Source organism: Lethenteron reissneri, chromosome 44 (genome assembly GCF_015708825.2).
Source record: "Lethenteron reissneri isolate LAM-NWPU_2019-01 chromosome 44, ASM1570882v1, whole genome shotgun sequence".
NCBI lineage: Eukaryota > Metazoa > Chordata > Hyperoartia > Petromyzontiformes > Petromyzontidae > Lethenteron > Lethenteron reissneri.
In genome coordinates, this window is record NC_083822.1 from 4,731,363 (window position 1) to 4,748,291 (window position 16,929).

General features: G+C 48.7%; 1 protein-coding gene across 4 annotated transcripts in view; it reads right to left on the reverse strand.

The window, feature by feature from the left end:
* Positions 1-7,727: 7,727 nt before the first annotated feature.
* LOC133353504 (uncharacterized) overlaps positions 7,728-16,929 on the reverse strand; it is a 35,756-nt gene continuing 26,554 nt past the window's right edge. For all 4 annotated transcript variants that reach the window (XM_061569797.1, XM_061569796.1, XM_061569798.1 and 1 more), the window contains one exon: positions 7,728-16,724. In XM_061569797.1, the coding sequence (XP_061425781.1) occupies positions 14,797-16,724 (1,928 nt within the window). In that variant the 3' untranslated portion in view covers positions 7,728-14,796. The remainder of the gene's footprint in view (positions 16,725-16,929) is intronic.

Below are 16,929 nucleotides of genomic sequence, written 5' to 3' on the forward strand. Positions count from 1 at the left end.
GAGTGGCGGCCAACAGCAACCTCCCCAGGTGACCGGTGATGTCCAGCCAGCTCTGCGGAGAAGGCGGCTGGGCTGGACCCGCCATGCACTCTTGCGCCGAATGCAGCACGTCGTCGGAGCGGGCGCTCGAAGCTCCGGAAATCGTAGCTGTTGAGGGGATGACGTCCAGCTCGGCGTCGTCGTCGTCAGATGACACAGCAGGTGGGTTTTTTCGTTGCATCGCCGACTTGGAGATGACAGCGATGGTTCGTTGCCACTTCTAACACCAAAAATCACTTATACGGACACGTTGTAACAAGTAACCTGCTTGCACTTTAATAACCTCTTCTTCCACCAGTTGTAGGCACTCTTAGAACTATCTACACATTCACTTAAATCTAACTTATTCCACTCGTCAGTACGTTACCCTTCACCTATCCTGCCCTCGGCAGCTTTGCTCCCAGCGACTCCGCACACAACTTAGTTGCACTCAGCGTCTTCATTCCCAGAGGCTTCGTACACAACGCCTCGGCTCACACCTTCTTCCAGAGAGGCTTGCACACAGCGCCTCAGCACCCAGCAGCTTCTCACGCTCCAACGCTGCCCTCAGCTACACTCCTTCAGACCCACTCACTCGTCTGTCCCGGGTGGGGGGATCAGCCATCACCTGCCCGGCGACTCGTGAGGTTTGAGGTCCATTGACGACTTGAGCGGCAGCAGCGAGGTGTCTTCACTCTTGTCCCCAGCAACCACCAGCCCCACCTCCGCTCACTCTTTATATCTCCCTGCCCCTTTTCCGAGACCTCCCCTGTGTCTCTTTGAGGCTAGCCAGGCTGGCGCCTGTCAGCCCATTAATCAATCTTTATCTTCCGTCTCCCTGGCAACACCTCCGGTGTCAGCGTGTGAACCCGTCTGACCCAGTTGCACCAGCTTAGCCCGTGAATTAGGTGGCGGTTTGTTCGTGCAACTCCATGTTGTACACGCGCACATGTTTGCCCTCAGATGCCCTCGGTCAATAGTGTGCACCACGTATTTTACCACACTACACTTGGAAAGGAGGTTGAACTTGGAAATCAGGTTATCTTTAGAATTTAGCTGACATTGTAGCAGCTGATGAATCAGTCATGTTATCTACATGTTCCCAATCAAATGTAGACATTTTTTCTGGCAATGTTAAGTGTGATTTTAAGTGTCTTGTCCACATGATCTAGTTCAGTACAGAGCAGTCTAATTCTCTCTGAGATCAGAGCCATACTAGCCCTAAACAAAATTCGTTTGGCATTGGAAGATGTGACAGCAGCAGAGGTCAGTGTAAAGGAGATCGGTATTACCTTAGAGTCGCGGCATCTCTTCAGAAATGTGAGTGACTCGATCAGATGAGCTTTCTTGTCTCGGAGTTTGTTCAAATATCTTATGGTTATGTGGAGACCCTCCTCGTAGAGGCAGTTAAAAGGTATGAAGCCAGACAATATTAAACCCGGCACAAAATCCTGAATCTTACAAATGCTTCGAGATTCCAGTACGTTTGAGCTTACGTGAACATTTACATAACGTGGCAAGACGGGACGACATCAACATCCATGATCTGACAGCACCCACTCTCTCCAACCTCACCGAGCAAGACTTCGTAAAACATAAACCACCAGGGTATAGAGGTTCGGGGTTGTTCTTGGCTAGAGTTGTAAATTTGGTTTTCTTGGAGGTACAAAGAAATTTTACCAGCTGCTTCATAGCGCATTTAGAACAGACGGCATTGTGTTTAAGGAATACTACATATCGCAATTGTGATAATCACACAATACTGTATGTTAAATCACATCTACAGTAACTGATGGTGGTCACTACAAAAGCATGTGGATTGTTGGGCGATTTTCATTGAAAATAAAATGTTTGCACAGCATTAACAGGTCCGTTTGATAAGAAAATAATGCTTTAAAAAAGAGCCAATATTAAATATGACGGGAGTGGTATGGATCACGTAGGTGAAGCACTTTGATAAAACCCTGTAATATGAACTCTCGTTAAATTAACATACCATAATTGACCTGCCATGAGCCCAGCATACTTGCAAGATGTATCTTCAAAAATGTCTCGTACATGCAGTGTGCTGTGTTTACATTCGATAAACGTCCATGGCTCTTCCAATAACTTGAAAGCGACTGCTGCAAGATCATTACATTCCAGAGCTGCCTTGTGAAGCAGTGGCTGTCAGGAATTGCAAAAATTAATTTAATTTAATAACAAAACACCTCTCCCGGGTATTATGTTGCTGCGAGATAAATGTATACGCAATATCAAACGGCTATTTTTTTGTCACGCATTGTGGAGGTGGGTAACCGGCATGGATAAGAGAGGGCTCTGAATGGCTTCGTCACAGGCGCTGGGCTCCCATCGCCGAGATCCTTCCTGGATTCCGAATTTCGAGTTCAGCCACGTGCAAATGAAGAGACTTCTCAAGTGGAGCGATTTCATGTTCTCAGGACAGTGACCAATTAATACGAAAAAAAGCAACGTCATTACGTTCAATTCGATTGGCTGCTTAATTGAGATAATCCCAGCTGCAATGCAGTTTTTTTTGGCAAGGGAGACGGGCACTTTGGTTTTGCACTAATTTGGGATAAATTCCAACTTTTGCGATTTGCTTATAGAGTACAGTATAGCAGTTGACAGTGCTGTGCTAAACAGTTGTGTCTGTAGCAGAGTGGGTGGGAAAGTTATGCCCAAAGTGTGGATATGAGGTCGCTTGACGAGATTTCAGCAGTAGCTTTATGATACTGGTAGGAACCTCCTGGTTACACCAGCCCACATGGGATTATTGTGTCCGTCCGTCCGTCGTGCAGGGAGGGGCTGGGTGGGGAGGGAGGGGCTGGGTGGGGAGGGTGGGGAGGGGGTGGGTGGGGAGGGTGGGGAGGGGCTGGGTGAGGAGGGTGGGGAGGGGCTGGGTGGGGAGGGTGGAGGAGGGGTGGGCTGGTTGGGAGGGGCTGGTCACCCCGTAGTGCCCTTATAAAACTCAACGTTTAACCTACTCACGCCGGCTTGTGCCCGCCCTCACAGTCGGGCATATTTGCGGAATACACCACGCCGCCGTTGACCCCTGGTCATTGACCGAGCAACCCAACGTTCCTGCCAGCTCCCTCCGCAGGAATGTGTTATCTTCTTGGGGAAGTTTCTGCAGACTGTAACATAAGATGCATGCGCACTGCTATATGATAGCTCCTTAATGTTGGGTTTATCGCCACATCGCAGACACTCTTTTCTGTATATATGTATACCATTTGCGACGAGGTGTGAGTGGGATTCTGTTCTTCATTTCTGTCCTACAATGGCCATTTAGTATCCATATGGTGCTCTTCACAAACAATGCACCGTCACTCCCATACCACTGAAAATGCATGGTGTGGCATAAAAGTTATCAAGAAACAATGTGACATTCATATTCTTAGGTTTTTTCGGTAAAGTCACGTAGGTAAAAAAAATTAATAAAAGTAAAATAAAATAAAAATCACGTTTCAGAGGCAACACAAGCTTCCGTCTTGAGGTGGAACCGTCACAGCCACGACAGCTGTATCAAGTAAATGAGAGATTACAAGAGCTACCACTCCGTATATATAATGGTTGGAGAGGGGGAAAGGGCCAAGTACGGCACACTTTTTATTAATATGGTAAGGTGAGGCTTAAGACTAAGAATAGATTGCATAACAAAAGGCTGAGCCTTTGTTATGGAGAGGTACGGTTTGTGACTACTTCCCCCCTCTCCAACCATTATATATACGGAGTGGTAGCTCTTGTAATCTCTCATTTACTTGATACAGCTGTCGTGGCTGTGACGGTTCCAACTGAAGACGGAAGCTTGTGTTGCCTCCGAAACGTCGTGATTTTTATTTTATTTTACTTTTATTAATTTAAATTTTTTACCTACGTGACTTTACCGAAAAAACCTAAGAATATGAATCCTTGCAGTCACGAAAACTTCAAATCTAGAATGTGACATTCCATAGGGGCTTTACGCCGTTGGAAATAGTTGGGCAGGCTGCACGCTGAATGTGATTGAGCCATTAGCTATGTGGGGAAATTGACCCCCCCCCCCCCCCCGCTGCTGTGACACAATGGAAAGCGCCGGTAAATGGGCCAGGTGCAGGTTGTTATCGAGCAGGCGTTGAGGGTGTATTTATGTAGACGATCCCATTGGCTGAGATGGAGATGAAGCTATACACGGGGAGGGGAGGGGGAAAAGAGGATGGCTCTGGCTCAGGGAGTCCAAATAAAAACAGATTTCACAGTGGTCCCTGTAGCTGTTGCGATTGCAATGTGGAGGATACGAGTCCCGTGGGGAGTGGCACCCCAGGCTGAGCATTTAACTCCGTCACTCGAATAGATATGTGGTTGACACGGATTGTGGCTGCAGGTTTTCTTCCTTTTTTTATAACAGCTGGCCCCCTGGTGCGAAGTTAAAGCAGCCTGAGAGAACACGTGGATGGCAATAATTATTTCGCAGGCACGGTATGACTCATGTACGCTGAGCGATGTGTTCAACCCTGTGTACTGCGATTGTTGCTGCGCTGAATTGTTAACCTTAAGTGTGCAGCGTTTACTGTAGTGTTGTGTGAATGTTGTTCCAGACGCCTTTGTGCGTCTTGACTATTGTGCTGTGACCGTGTGTTGGGTGGCTCGGGCGAGTACCGTCGTTGGATGTGTGTGGCTGTGCATCGGCTACATGGTGAGGACTGGTGGCGCAGTGGTTAGCGCATTGAACTCTCAAACCGGGTAACATCGGTGACGATTATCTGAACCGGTAGTGGGTATCCCCTCGGTTGTTTCTACTTCCTCCAATAAGTACCTGGTGTGGTGTTTAAACATCAGCAATGGGGAGACAAAAGCAACCAGGCGTGGTGCTGGCGTTATATTCGAATCCTGGTTTGTCAACCCAAATCGGTTCAAAATTATTATCGTGGGACTCAAATGAATACCGCGTTGTGGCAAATCGACAAGTTTTTTTTCTAATGTGTAGTCGGCAAAAACATCTGTGGAAAAGTGCTTCATTGCTCCTCGGATTGCTCCAGTATGAATACATTCTGATTCGATGTGTCCTTTTCCACCACTGATTTAGGCACACCTATAATAATGGACATCGTATCCCACTGCCGTGGCTTTATATAATGAAAGTTCAAATCAAAAGATGTCTTTTTTTAAGTTTGTGTTGCTTGTGTGTGCAGCCTTGCGTTGACCAGACTGACCGCATGACGACAAAATAAAAATTGCCCGCTTGAAACATGGCCCAGGTGGCTGTTTTTCAAGGGGCGCAGGGTTTTATTGTGGTTTATAAACTGGCGCAAATTAATTTTAATTGCTTTTTTATGCAGACTGGCAATCGTGACTGTAAACCATTTTGTTTATAAAGACGGCCATGCAGACAACACCAGAGGACCAATGAGCCCCATCTCTGCAATTTAATGACTTATTAACCACGAGGGCCCTTGCGCAAGATGAAATGGACACAAATAAAAGCAGACGAATGCCACCCACTCATCCGGCCCTCCACAACACGCACAAGTACTTTTACACACATCCCGTCGGCCTCACGACTTTCTGAGATCGAATATTTTTTTTCGGCAGCACAAAGTATCATCCGTCATGTGGGGAGGGGGGGGGGTCTTTCCACTGCTGGATGAATGCCTCCAATTTCACCTAGCCATTTATTTGTCAATTCCCCCCTCGTTTCCCGCGATGTCTCAATCCTTGGTGCTCGTCCCCTGTGGCCTCGTCCCCTGCTTTGGCTTCCATTCCGTCGCGAGTCTATATCTGCCATCGTCCCGCCTAGCCACGACGTGACCCTGCCCAAGTCCACTGGGTTTTTTTTCTTGTCTCAAGGGGTCAATGTACGTACGTTGAACTTCTTTCACACCGTGCGTAGCCAACCGTCATTTCCATCCGTTCCTCTTTCTGTGTCTCAATGTAATGTTGATCTTTGGATCGCCGCCTTTTTTCCCCCCAAGTACTCCCGAGGTCCAGGATCCCTTCCCGGGGTGACCCAGACAGCAGCTTGTGATGGATGGACGATGTTTATCACGTTGGAGCAGTGATGATGGATGTATCATTGATGGACGTGGATGGATGGATGCATGATGACGATCGATGATGACGGACGGTAACAACACGACACCCAAACAAAATCGGCTATATCGTTTGAATCCTCCTTTATTTGTCCACTTAATTGCGCAATGAACACTCGATGGGGTTTTACTGCAACACACCGACAGCTTGGGGAGGGGGGGGCACCACGGAAACGTTCACGCGCGCCTCGGAGTAAGATTCGCAGCTCGGGTAGATGACACGTGAAGATAGACGGGCAGACTTGTGGATAGGTGTACATGCAAACGGTAAGCTTTAACGTGTAGATCGGAGGTTTGGAAACCGTATTCTTTAATGATAATAAACAAATTGTAATGCGAGGTTTGTGTTCACCCTTTGAGAAAGGGACAATGAGTTCGTAGGTGGAAGAAAGCACACGCAAGCAGAGAGCCAGCCAGCCGCAACCGACGCTAACCAGTGCCTAAGATCTGTGGTCCTATATTGGGACGGTCGGACAATTCCATGAACGAGTGTTTATGCATGTGGGAGAAAACCCGCACGTGCGAGGTTGTGAGTAACACTCAATCGCCGAACAGATCAACTACAGATGGACATTATTCCACTTGCTGCACTGCCATCGCAAGATGGTGACCTGGATTTCCACGGGGAGGGAGTTTTACGAAATGTGTGTGATCCACGAACCCTCGCCTCCAAAGTGCTGGAACTACAGGCGCTAGGGTCGAATAGAACTTTCAAATACGTTTTTTTGTGGACGACCACACATTAACACACACACCGACACACCCCAGCCGCCTCTGCTACTGCCTGGGGCTCTTGTGCTTACAGATGTGACGGAGCGTGATGAAACCAGAAACACATCGCTGTTGCCATTTTGAAAATGTTCCCCCTTTAAGTCCTCCACAACTGGTACTGCCGAGACGCTTGTGGCGATGGATAGATGTCGCTTGTAGGCCATTCCGAAGTGGTAGGCGGCCCATGTGGCCACAGGCCACTGGCACGCAAGTATATGGACAGGAGAACATAATAGGCAGATGTGTGGATATGGATCCATGCAGAAAGGCAGGCAGACGAGCAAATATCGAGATACAGTATAAATGTTGAACTTCTTTCGCACCGGACGTAGCCAACCGTGCTAATTGGAGGTGCAGGGAAGGACAACCAACTCGACACAAAAAAGCATTTCTAAATAAATGAGTTGTCAATCCAGATTTAAAAGTGCATAGCTCTAGTGGCTTCCTAATATCGGAAGGAAGAGCGTTCCAGACGGCGCATCTGAAAGGGCGCGATGCAATGGCCGTCTTCGTTCGATGGCCAGCAAAAAGCCGCTGCGAGGATAACCGGAGCTAGCGTGTGATGGGTTATGCTCCTTCATGAAAGTGGGCACATAAAAAGAAAGACAAATGTGTATGTAAGTAGATAGATGCATGCAAAACAGGTGGGAAAGTAGAAAAGTAGGTCAGCTGACATTGTATGCATGTAGATAGACATGTAAACAAGCAAATATGTAGCGAGATAGATGTCATGGAAGGATAATTATAATGATTGGCTGATAGGCAGACCTGTAAACCGGCAGACGAGATGGACAGAAAGTTAAGTAGACACGTGGATAGATTCATGCTAATGTTGAGTAGTTCCGACGGACGTACTCGGAGACGGAGGTGAGTTAGGGGCTTCCGCCAGGGTTTATTAACACATATCACTATCCCAGGTTCCCTCTTTACCCCTTCTACTATCCCCGTTCCTCCAGTGACCCCGCTTACGTCACGGGGTCTCCCTTAAATACCCTAGGAGGGGGACGTCACGTGCACTGCCTGGCGCGCGCGACCCCACGTCCCGTGATGTCACCTCACCGGACAGCGCACACGACGCCACCACTCTCCTCTACTCCTCTACACTAACAGAAAAACAGGCATGTAGAGTCAATGGACAAATCGAAATACATAAGCAGATTGCAGTTAGGTGGATATAAGGGAGTGTCAATAGAGTGACAGATTGAGAGACAGAGGAGATAGGTACGTGTCAAGTTGATCAGTACCGAGATGAGCAAGTTTGTAGATGACGCTAGGGAACAAAGCTGATGATCGGGGGTTGTGGATATGCAGATACAAAAGCCTTCGAAGGGTTGCTAAAGCGTGCACGTTCAATATCACAGCAAACGCCTCTCCAGCCGCGACTCGGTGAAGCTGGACTTGGGAGTATGCTAGAAAAGGCTCCCAGAAAAAAAATCCAATCACAATACTTGTTTTGTACGCTAATCCTCGCCAATAAAGTACTTAAAATGTGAGTTGTTTGCAAGGGTATAGTGTGGGGCTAACGCACGCGGTGAACCCGTGCCCTTGGCCATGTCAGTCGACCGCCATCGTTCTCGAGTGGCCCTGCACTCTCTTGTTATTGGACATTAATTTACATCTATGGAAAATAATCAAATTCATTTTATTAAATGTTGATGGTAAAAAAACTCGTCAATCTATCGCACGTTAATAGATGATGGTGGTGACTCGGATTAAACTGTGGTGCTGTGTGAAAAAAAATGTTTGTACATTGTACATATTTAGTTTATGGTTGTGAGTGTGTAGTTAATACTTGTTACCTAATGAATGAATGCCAAGTGTCATCTATGGGACCAAGTGTTGTCCATCTTATCATTCCACTCATTCACCCAGGAAAAGCCTCGGTCTCAACTCTGTTCAGGAGGGTTCTGTTTCTCAGCAGGGGACGATGTCGTTGTGTGCAATCCCAATTGAGCGACTTGCATGGCAATTTTTCAGCTCTTGGGATGTTTGGCCAATACCGGTTACGTTGTACGCTTATTTAAATCTGGGAGGAAATGGGAGCACCCAAAGGAGAAACCCATGCAGATCAAGGGGGGGGGGGACATACAATACCCCACACAATACAAGGCACCCAAGTCGGGCATCGAACCCAGATATGTTTCTTTCTGCGAGGCCACAAGTATTATCACTGCGTGTTGATGATACTGAACTGCCAGTGCAGTATCAATGTGCACATCGTAGTCGTGGTACTCTGGACAGTTCCAATCGCTGACGAGGCTCTGCCCGCCCAAAAGAGTCCGGCTTGGAGAGGTCGCGCCGCTGCGCTGCACCGATATGTAAACGCGCGCAGGTACGACGAACACTGCCTTCGAAAGGGTAGAGAGTACTGCGCGAAGCGGGAGCAACTTTCAATGAGAATGAGAGGATCTATAAACGACCAACGCACGAACACGTACACACGCAAACACTTGCGGTACTCTTGTCTATATTGAAATATCGACGACGGGTCCGGCACACGCGTCTAGCAACTACATGGGACGATGGCTACGTCTATATAACCTTATATTCGGCGAGCACGAGGAGGTCGTTTCAAGGTAACAGGATTTGTTCCAAATACTTTCAGAATCACGAGGGGGAGGGGTGGGTGACGCAGTGCCGCCGCTAGACATGGCTTCGGACGCCCAGGAGGTGCTCAACGTCCTCCCCCCCCCCCCCCCAAACTCGCAGAGAGACACTGAAGATTTTAACAAAAATGTGCCGGTTCTTTTAGAATGGTTGTTCTGTTTCGTGAATACGCGATTGTGCCGATTGCGGCGGTGGGGAAAAACAATGGGTTGCTGTCGTTGAAATTTCAAATTCGGAAACTGCAGAGTGTAGCATTCAAAAAAGTGAAGAGCAACATCTGGGTTTTCTTACAGAACATTGTTGAAATGCAATTGAATGCTGGCTTTACTACGAAGCGATTTATTGATAACATTATAAGAACTTTAACAAAAAATTTATTATGTAACTGCGTTATACTAAAACGCGTATTTGAGAGCAGAAACTGAATTGTAGAGTCGTTTGTTTTTAAGCATAGAACGTTAAGGTGCAATTGCAATCATGCCGGTGTTTCTCAGCGATACGCACCAGCTCAAGTGCAGCCGAAATAAGAACACGGGGAATGTCGGGCGGGTCGGATGTCAGAGGGCTCAGCTGGCAGCGCTCAGACCCTGGGTTCAAACCCAGGCAAGCCGCGTGGGACTACACTGGGTCATCGAGTGTGGCCAGATGATGTTATCAGCCCGGTCACCAATAACTGCGCAGAGAAAGAAAATATCCCATCGCGTTGAATGTTCTGGCCCTGCACGTTTGGTTTAGTACTTCATTTGGCTAATTTTCAGGTCTACGTAAAAACAAAAATGTATCCGTTTGGCCGTTTTGTGATGACCGGTTCTCTCAAGCAGAGCAAGTGGGAAAGCGCTTACCCGTTCGCCGCGTGGACCAGAGGTCATTTGATGAAGGCTGCTCAGAAGTAGTTCTGTAAGATCCGCTTCACAAACGACTCTGAGAGATTCGAACTCGCGTACGTTCTCTCATCCACGCATTCTTCAATCTGTCACTCGCGGTTTTTTGCACACTTTTGAGTTTTGTTCCATTTTCAACATGAATCCTGGACTTCGTGCCGATTCTTCTGTTAAATCGAAACCGTCAGGATTCGTAATATGGCTTGATTATCATACAGCAGCGATGTACAGCGGTACAAATCAGGGCAAATCCGTGCGAATGCACAATTACACGGGAGGCTTTACATTTAAGATCATGCAGCTGTGTACACCTCCTGGTTGAAACGAAGCCACATTAATCCATTCACTTCTGGCACATTCATCACGTATGAAAGGGGCCTTGCTTGACTATGCATAAACAGAACCACTGTTGAAACACGAAAACTTCACACAACATCTTTACAGGGTTTTTGTTGTCGTTACGATTTCTTTGTTTGGTCCTCCTCCCAAATGTGTCACATTCAAAACCATCCGCAGGAATGGACCGCAGGGACGCCCAAACAGAAACGCAACGCAGCGTGTTATTTCGCGAGCCCAGGTTCCCAAACGCCATCGATATCAAACGCCAATCGCCAGTGGATTGCAACAGGACAGCACCAGGTCACTCACTGGGTGGCTGTTTTAAAATGAAAGCTGCCAGGATTTTTCGTATGGCTTTGAACATCGTACGTGAGCTGCGCGCAGCACTGAAACACGATAAAAATCTACGCCGAGGACAACTGTTAAGGAAGGCGACGGCTCAAAAGCCAACATGCTTGAGTCTTCGAGACATGTGCCACTGCAGTGCTGCAGGTTCTCTGACGCAACTGCGAAGCGTCGTAATTTTCAAAGAAATGCTTTTAAACTCTTTGATTCTTTCGGTAAAGTCACGTCAGTAGAAAAATGAAATTAAATTAAATTAAAAATAAATGTTTTTATAAAAAAAATTCTACCTCCGTGACTTTACCGAAAAAAACAGTGGATTCCTGGAATTACGAAAGCTTCAAATCAAGATTAAATGCTTTCAAGTGACTTAGACGCTGCTATACGCTCCGCAGACATCACTGTAGCGGATTTCCAAATATATTTATGTGCTGTCCCGATTGTGCTGTCGATGTCATTATAAAAGGAGGAATTCATTCTGATCGCTTGCAGAGCGGTGAAACCCTCGATGCTGGGCAACGGCGCACATAAGCAGACTTCACAGAACTACTTCAGAAATCCCTTCAAACATCACCTGTGTTCCGCGCAGTATGGATGGGGACGGCACATTCTCGCTCGCCAGAGAAATGTTTGTTGCGTGACACCAAAGTCTTTCTTCATAAGGAGCTTCGAATTAACGACATTAAGTGAAGAACATTTTAGGTGATGCGGGGTTTTTTTGTGTGCAGTCATTGGTGACTGGGAAGAAACCATCAACTCGACCCACTTGACTGGACCCAATTAAATCACAGGTGGCTGAAACCTGGATTTGAGAGCCGTTGAGGCTCCCAGCAGACTGCCACATATTTTAAAATGTAGCTAAGGTGATTTCATTACAGAGGTGCGCCTGAAAGTCAATTGAAAGTATTTTTTAAATCAATAAAGCTTAAGTCTCGCACAGGGCAGTGCGGAACACACGGCCTAGGTACCAGGAATATCGCTGCAACGGATATACAATAAAATCTATTCTCACACGTGTAGCCATGCATCGACTTGTGCACTTCAGAATCGATTATTTCTCATGCATATGAGCAGCCATGATCTATCCATTCACTACTGGATTAAGGCCTCCCAAAGCTGTCGACATTCTTCATCTACAAATCCATCGAGCTCCCACGCACGAGCTGATCTCACCACTCAAATCTAGAGGATTTAGATTATTTTGCTACTATAAATTTCCACGTGATAAACCACTTAGTTGAATTATTATTTGTGGCCAGGTCGCTTCTGAAAAATAAGCTAACAGTGCAGTGGGCCTTACCTGGTAGCATTATATATATATATTTATATATATATTTCGTGATTTGCTGACAGGTCCTATACTTTGCACTCCTATCGTATTTTTGTACTGTTTGTTGTTGCAAGTTTCTGACCTGCCCCCTATTGGACATCTGTGAAAAAGAGCTTTATAGCTCATCGGATTCCTCCACTGTAAATAAAGATTCTGATTCCCTCCCCTTTGGCTGCCACTCCGTCGTTAGTTGCGCCGGCCAACGTCCCTCCTCGCCGCCGTGACGCGTCCTGCCCAAGCCCAATTAATTTTCGTAACAGTCCATATGCTTTAGCTAAAGACTTGCGCATGTTCTCCGATGGATGCGTGCGTTTCTCTTTCGGTCTCTCAACGTCATGCCAGGCAAACACCTCTCTCCATGCCGCCGTTTGCACTGCGCCTGCCAGCGTTCGTTCGTTTCTGCTCGCCTTGGCAATGCGCCTCGAGGAAGAAGTCTCCGGTCGGCCAAAATGACCCCTCGCTCAGACATCGATCGGAAACATGGGACACTGATAGGTATACACCGCATGTCATTGCTCCGCAGCCACTTTAGACTCCAAACGCACAACGATGGGAGGGCAATTATCTATTCTTATATCGTGATCGATGGGGGGAGAACATTGTTGCATGCTGGCGACAACTTGCCCATAATTTCAAACAAACCAACTGAATGGTTTAAAAAAAAATATACATTTGTTTGTGCAGTCATTGGTGACCTGGCTGAGGCAATCAACTCGCTCCTGGTTTTAGCCACCAACTGTAGCTGCAACCTTTATTTGAACCTTGGATCGTGGCAAATGCTGGCCCAGTAGTTTTGACACGGTGATTACAAGCTCTTACCGACAGCCCCCAGACCACGCCACCACTCGTCTTCCACAAGAGTTGCTTTTAGAAATTGGTGCAAACCACAATGCACTCGCGCGCGTGCGTGCCCACACACACGATGCACATCATCAATTGCTGTTGCTCTGCAGCACGAGCGTACAGAATTGCTGAGCGCACCACATCTCACAAAAACAACAGCGGCAGCAGCGGCAGCAACGATCGAACCAAAGCAAATGTACGGCTCTCCGTAGCGCTTTCCGGTTGTACCACCTGTTATTCAGCGTGGCGTCCGACGTTTCGCTGCAGCACACCTGCGGCGACGTTTGCAGGAGCAAAAGCAAATGAAATCGTGTCTGAAGTGTCCCCCACCCTCAAATCCGTTGAGGAGGCTCCCAAATGAAAGTGGTGAGGTGATGTAAACGCCAGAAGTGAGAAAATAACTGAATATTAAATGGCCCCATTTAGTGTCAATTGCATGGAGGAGCACGCTACCCAATCACAACACGAGCCTTTACCCGAAGTTAAATGGTGCAAACATCTTGAGATTGTGTTGTCAGCAAGAATGTTGTCTGCGTTGCGTTAATATAAGAGGGGTCCTATCGTTGGGGAAATAACGTTAAATTGAGGACTTGCTACACAGCCACTTTGTCCAAAGGCTTTGACACTGTTATTGTTGTTGTTCTTGCATACACAACATAAGCTCTGATCAGGAATGCGTACCTCATTTTGGGATTTTAATCTGAAAAAATGCAAACATTAGCCCTGGGCATGACATTTTGGATGATCCGAAAAAACTATTTCTTTTGTCATAATAATCCGAAGATATGACATCACAGGAAGTGACGCTACTTCAACGATGTCACGTCAACGCTTTTTTCGCCAAAATTGAGGTGACATTGGGCGAGGTCACTTGGTACCCTAACAAAGGGCTACATTATTGCATAATGTTAAGGATTCTAAATTTTTCCAGTCCCAAATTGTCCTTAATATTCCAACGACCTCAAATCAGACCATTTTCAATCCAAAACTCATCCCATGCTCTGATTTTGTGGGAAAACATTTACTTGGTTGTCACAGAATCCTGGCCCAAAAATCCTAATTATTTAATGTGGATGATAGCTAAGGGTTGGTTGTTTTATGGGAAACCTGATTAATCTTCTTCAACTTGTATTTCTACCTCGTATAAAATGCCTCGTCTTTTTCATTTATTAGCCTTACAGGTGCCTTTTCTTGCCTAGCTCTCATGGCTGTGTCGCTTCGGTAGTTCGCTACTCTATTGCATGGATATGTACGTTGAAGTTCTTTCGCACCGTGCGTCGTCAACCATGCTATAATCGGTTGGCTACGTAATCGGTTGAAAAATAGTCTTAGCAGGGATTTACAATAAAGTTACAAGAATGACTGTTGCACCCTTTAACTCCAGCTCTATCTCAGGCCAATATCAAACGAACCAAGTCGCTCCTCTCAATAGCCCTTCCCTATAACCCCAGCCCCAGCCCTACTTCCAGCACCTCACCTGGCCCAACTTTTCGATGTTCATTTGCTTTTCTCCTTTCCCACGTTTGCCATGGCCCACACATTCCCTTTGTTTTCACCGGGACACCTCGGGACATCTCCGTGCTCCCCGCTGGCCTCAGTCGCTGCCGTTGCTCGTCGGGCGATGGGCGACCTCCTCGATAACGGCCGACTCGGCCACTCCGCCCGTTTCCACCGAGGCCTTTTCCAGGACGTGCTGTTGTCCTTTTTCTGGCCCCAGCGCTAAACCGTCGGCCTCCTGAAGATCCTTGACCTGCGGGTCTGCACCGTGGGAATTCTCCTCCGGTTGCTCCGACGGCGAACCCTCCGCGACTGCCGTGGCGGCGGTAGCGGCAGCGTCGTCGGCGACCCCTGTGGCGACCCCTGTGGCGACCCCTGTGGCGACCCCTGTGGCGACCCCTGTGGCGACCCCTGTGGCGACCCCTGTGGCGACCCCTGTGGCGACCCCTGTGGGGGCCCCTGTGGGGGCTCGGGATGCGGCCGACACGAGGGCCTGCGAGGAGGTCGCAGTCGAGGCCACCGTCTCGGCGGTCCGAGCGGGTGGGGGGTCGTCGCAGGGTGGTGGAGGAGGAGGAGCGGCATCGACGCTTGGCTTCGCTTCTGACGACTCCGGCTCTCCGTTGCTCGAGGTGTCGGCGTCATCGCGAGGGGACGTTAAGCTGAGCAGATCCGCGCAGCCAGAAGCGGCCCCAGGCTCGTTCTGCTGCTGATGCTGCTGCTGCTGATGCTGCTGCTCCTGTGGCTCTGATGGCTGCAGCATCTCTGAGCTGAGGCCAAGTAAATCGTCGAGACCCGAGGACGGTGCAGGCGTTTGCACCACAGGCAGGATTAGCGATGGAGTGCCGTCGGGGATTCTGATTGGAGCTGCGAGAAGGACGTCCGGTCCTTCAAAGCCCAGCAAATCATCGAGATTTGAACTGGGCGGAACAGATGAAGAATCTGACCCAGGGGTCATTGATTGCTGCGATAATGGTTTTGAATCTTCATGAATAATCTGACCAGCATCTACAACACTCAAGACTTGAGCTGGTGAAAGAGGGGAAAATACTTTATGTTGCTGCTCTTTCTGCTCCTGCTGCTGTTCCTGCTCCTGTTGCTGCTGTTGCTCCTCCTTCTGTTGCTTCTCCCGTTGTTGCTGCTCCCGTTGTTGCTGCTCTTGCTGTTGCTTCTGTTGCTGCTCCCACTGCTGTTGCTGCTGCTGATCTTTCTGCTGCTGCTGATCTTTCTGCTGCTGCTGATCTTTCTGCTCCTGTTGCTGCTGTTGCTGCTCCTGCTGCTCCCGTTTTTGCTGCTGTTGCTGCTGCTCCCGTTGTTGCTGCTGTTGCTGCTCCTGCTGCTGTTGCTGCTCCCGTTGTTGCTGCTGTTGCTGCTCCCGCTGCTGTTGCTGCTCCCGTTGTTGCTTCTGTTGCTGCTCCCGCTGCTGTTGCTGCTCCCGTTGTTGCTGCTGTTGCTGCTCCCGCTGCTGTTGCTGCTGCTGCTGCTCCTGCTGCTCCCGTTGTTGCTTCTGTTGCTGCTCCCGCTGCTGTTGCTGTTGCTGCTGCTGCTGCTCCCGTTGTTGCTGCTGTTGCTGCTGGTGTTGCTGCTGCTGCTGCTCCCGTTGTTGCTGCTGTTGCTGCTCCTGCTGCTGCTGCTGCTGCTCCCGTTGTTGTTGCTGCTGCTGTTGCTGCTGCTGCTGCTCGCGTTGTTGTTGCTGCTGCTGCTCCGTAGGTGCAGCAGGAATCCGTCCGCCGAGGCGGGGTGATGGCGGACGGGCCGGCGGCTTTCCGGACCCGGGACTGACTGCTTGAGGCTGCGGGCTCCGGCCTGGAGCCAGGCTCGTGGTGGTAGTGGTGGTGACTGCAGCGGAGGGAGCAGCAGCAGCAGGGGTGGACTTCTGCTGAGGCTTTGTGGACACCCGTGGGGAGCGGGGTGCAGCCACGGGAGGCGGGGCAGAGTGCGCTGCTGGTGAGAGTGTTGCTCCTGGCGCTGCTGCTGCTGCTGGTCGTGCGATGGGAGCTGGGCTTGCAGATGTGGCCAAAGATTGTCCTGTGAATGCAAGTCACATGCACGACGCGCTCGCATATACAAACGCCCACGTGTGCTTCAGTGACGGGCAGTTATGGCAATGGCTTGGGAGGCAGTGGCTCGTATCAGAGCCAGATTTACACACTGAGGGGGGCGTGTCAGACAGGCCCCCCTCAGTGAGGCAGATGTGATAGCTGCCTCCCCTGGTGCTTTTTCATGGCAGTTT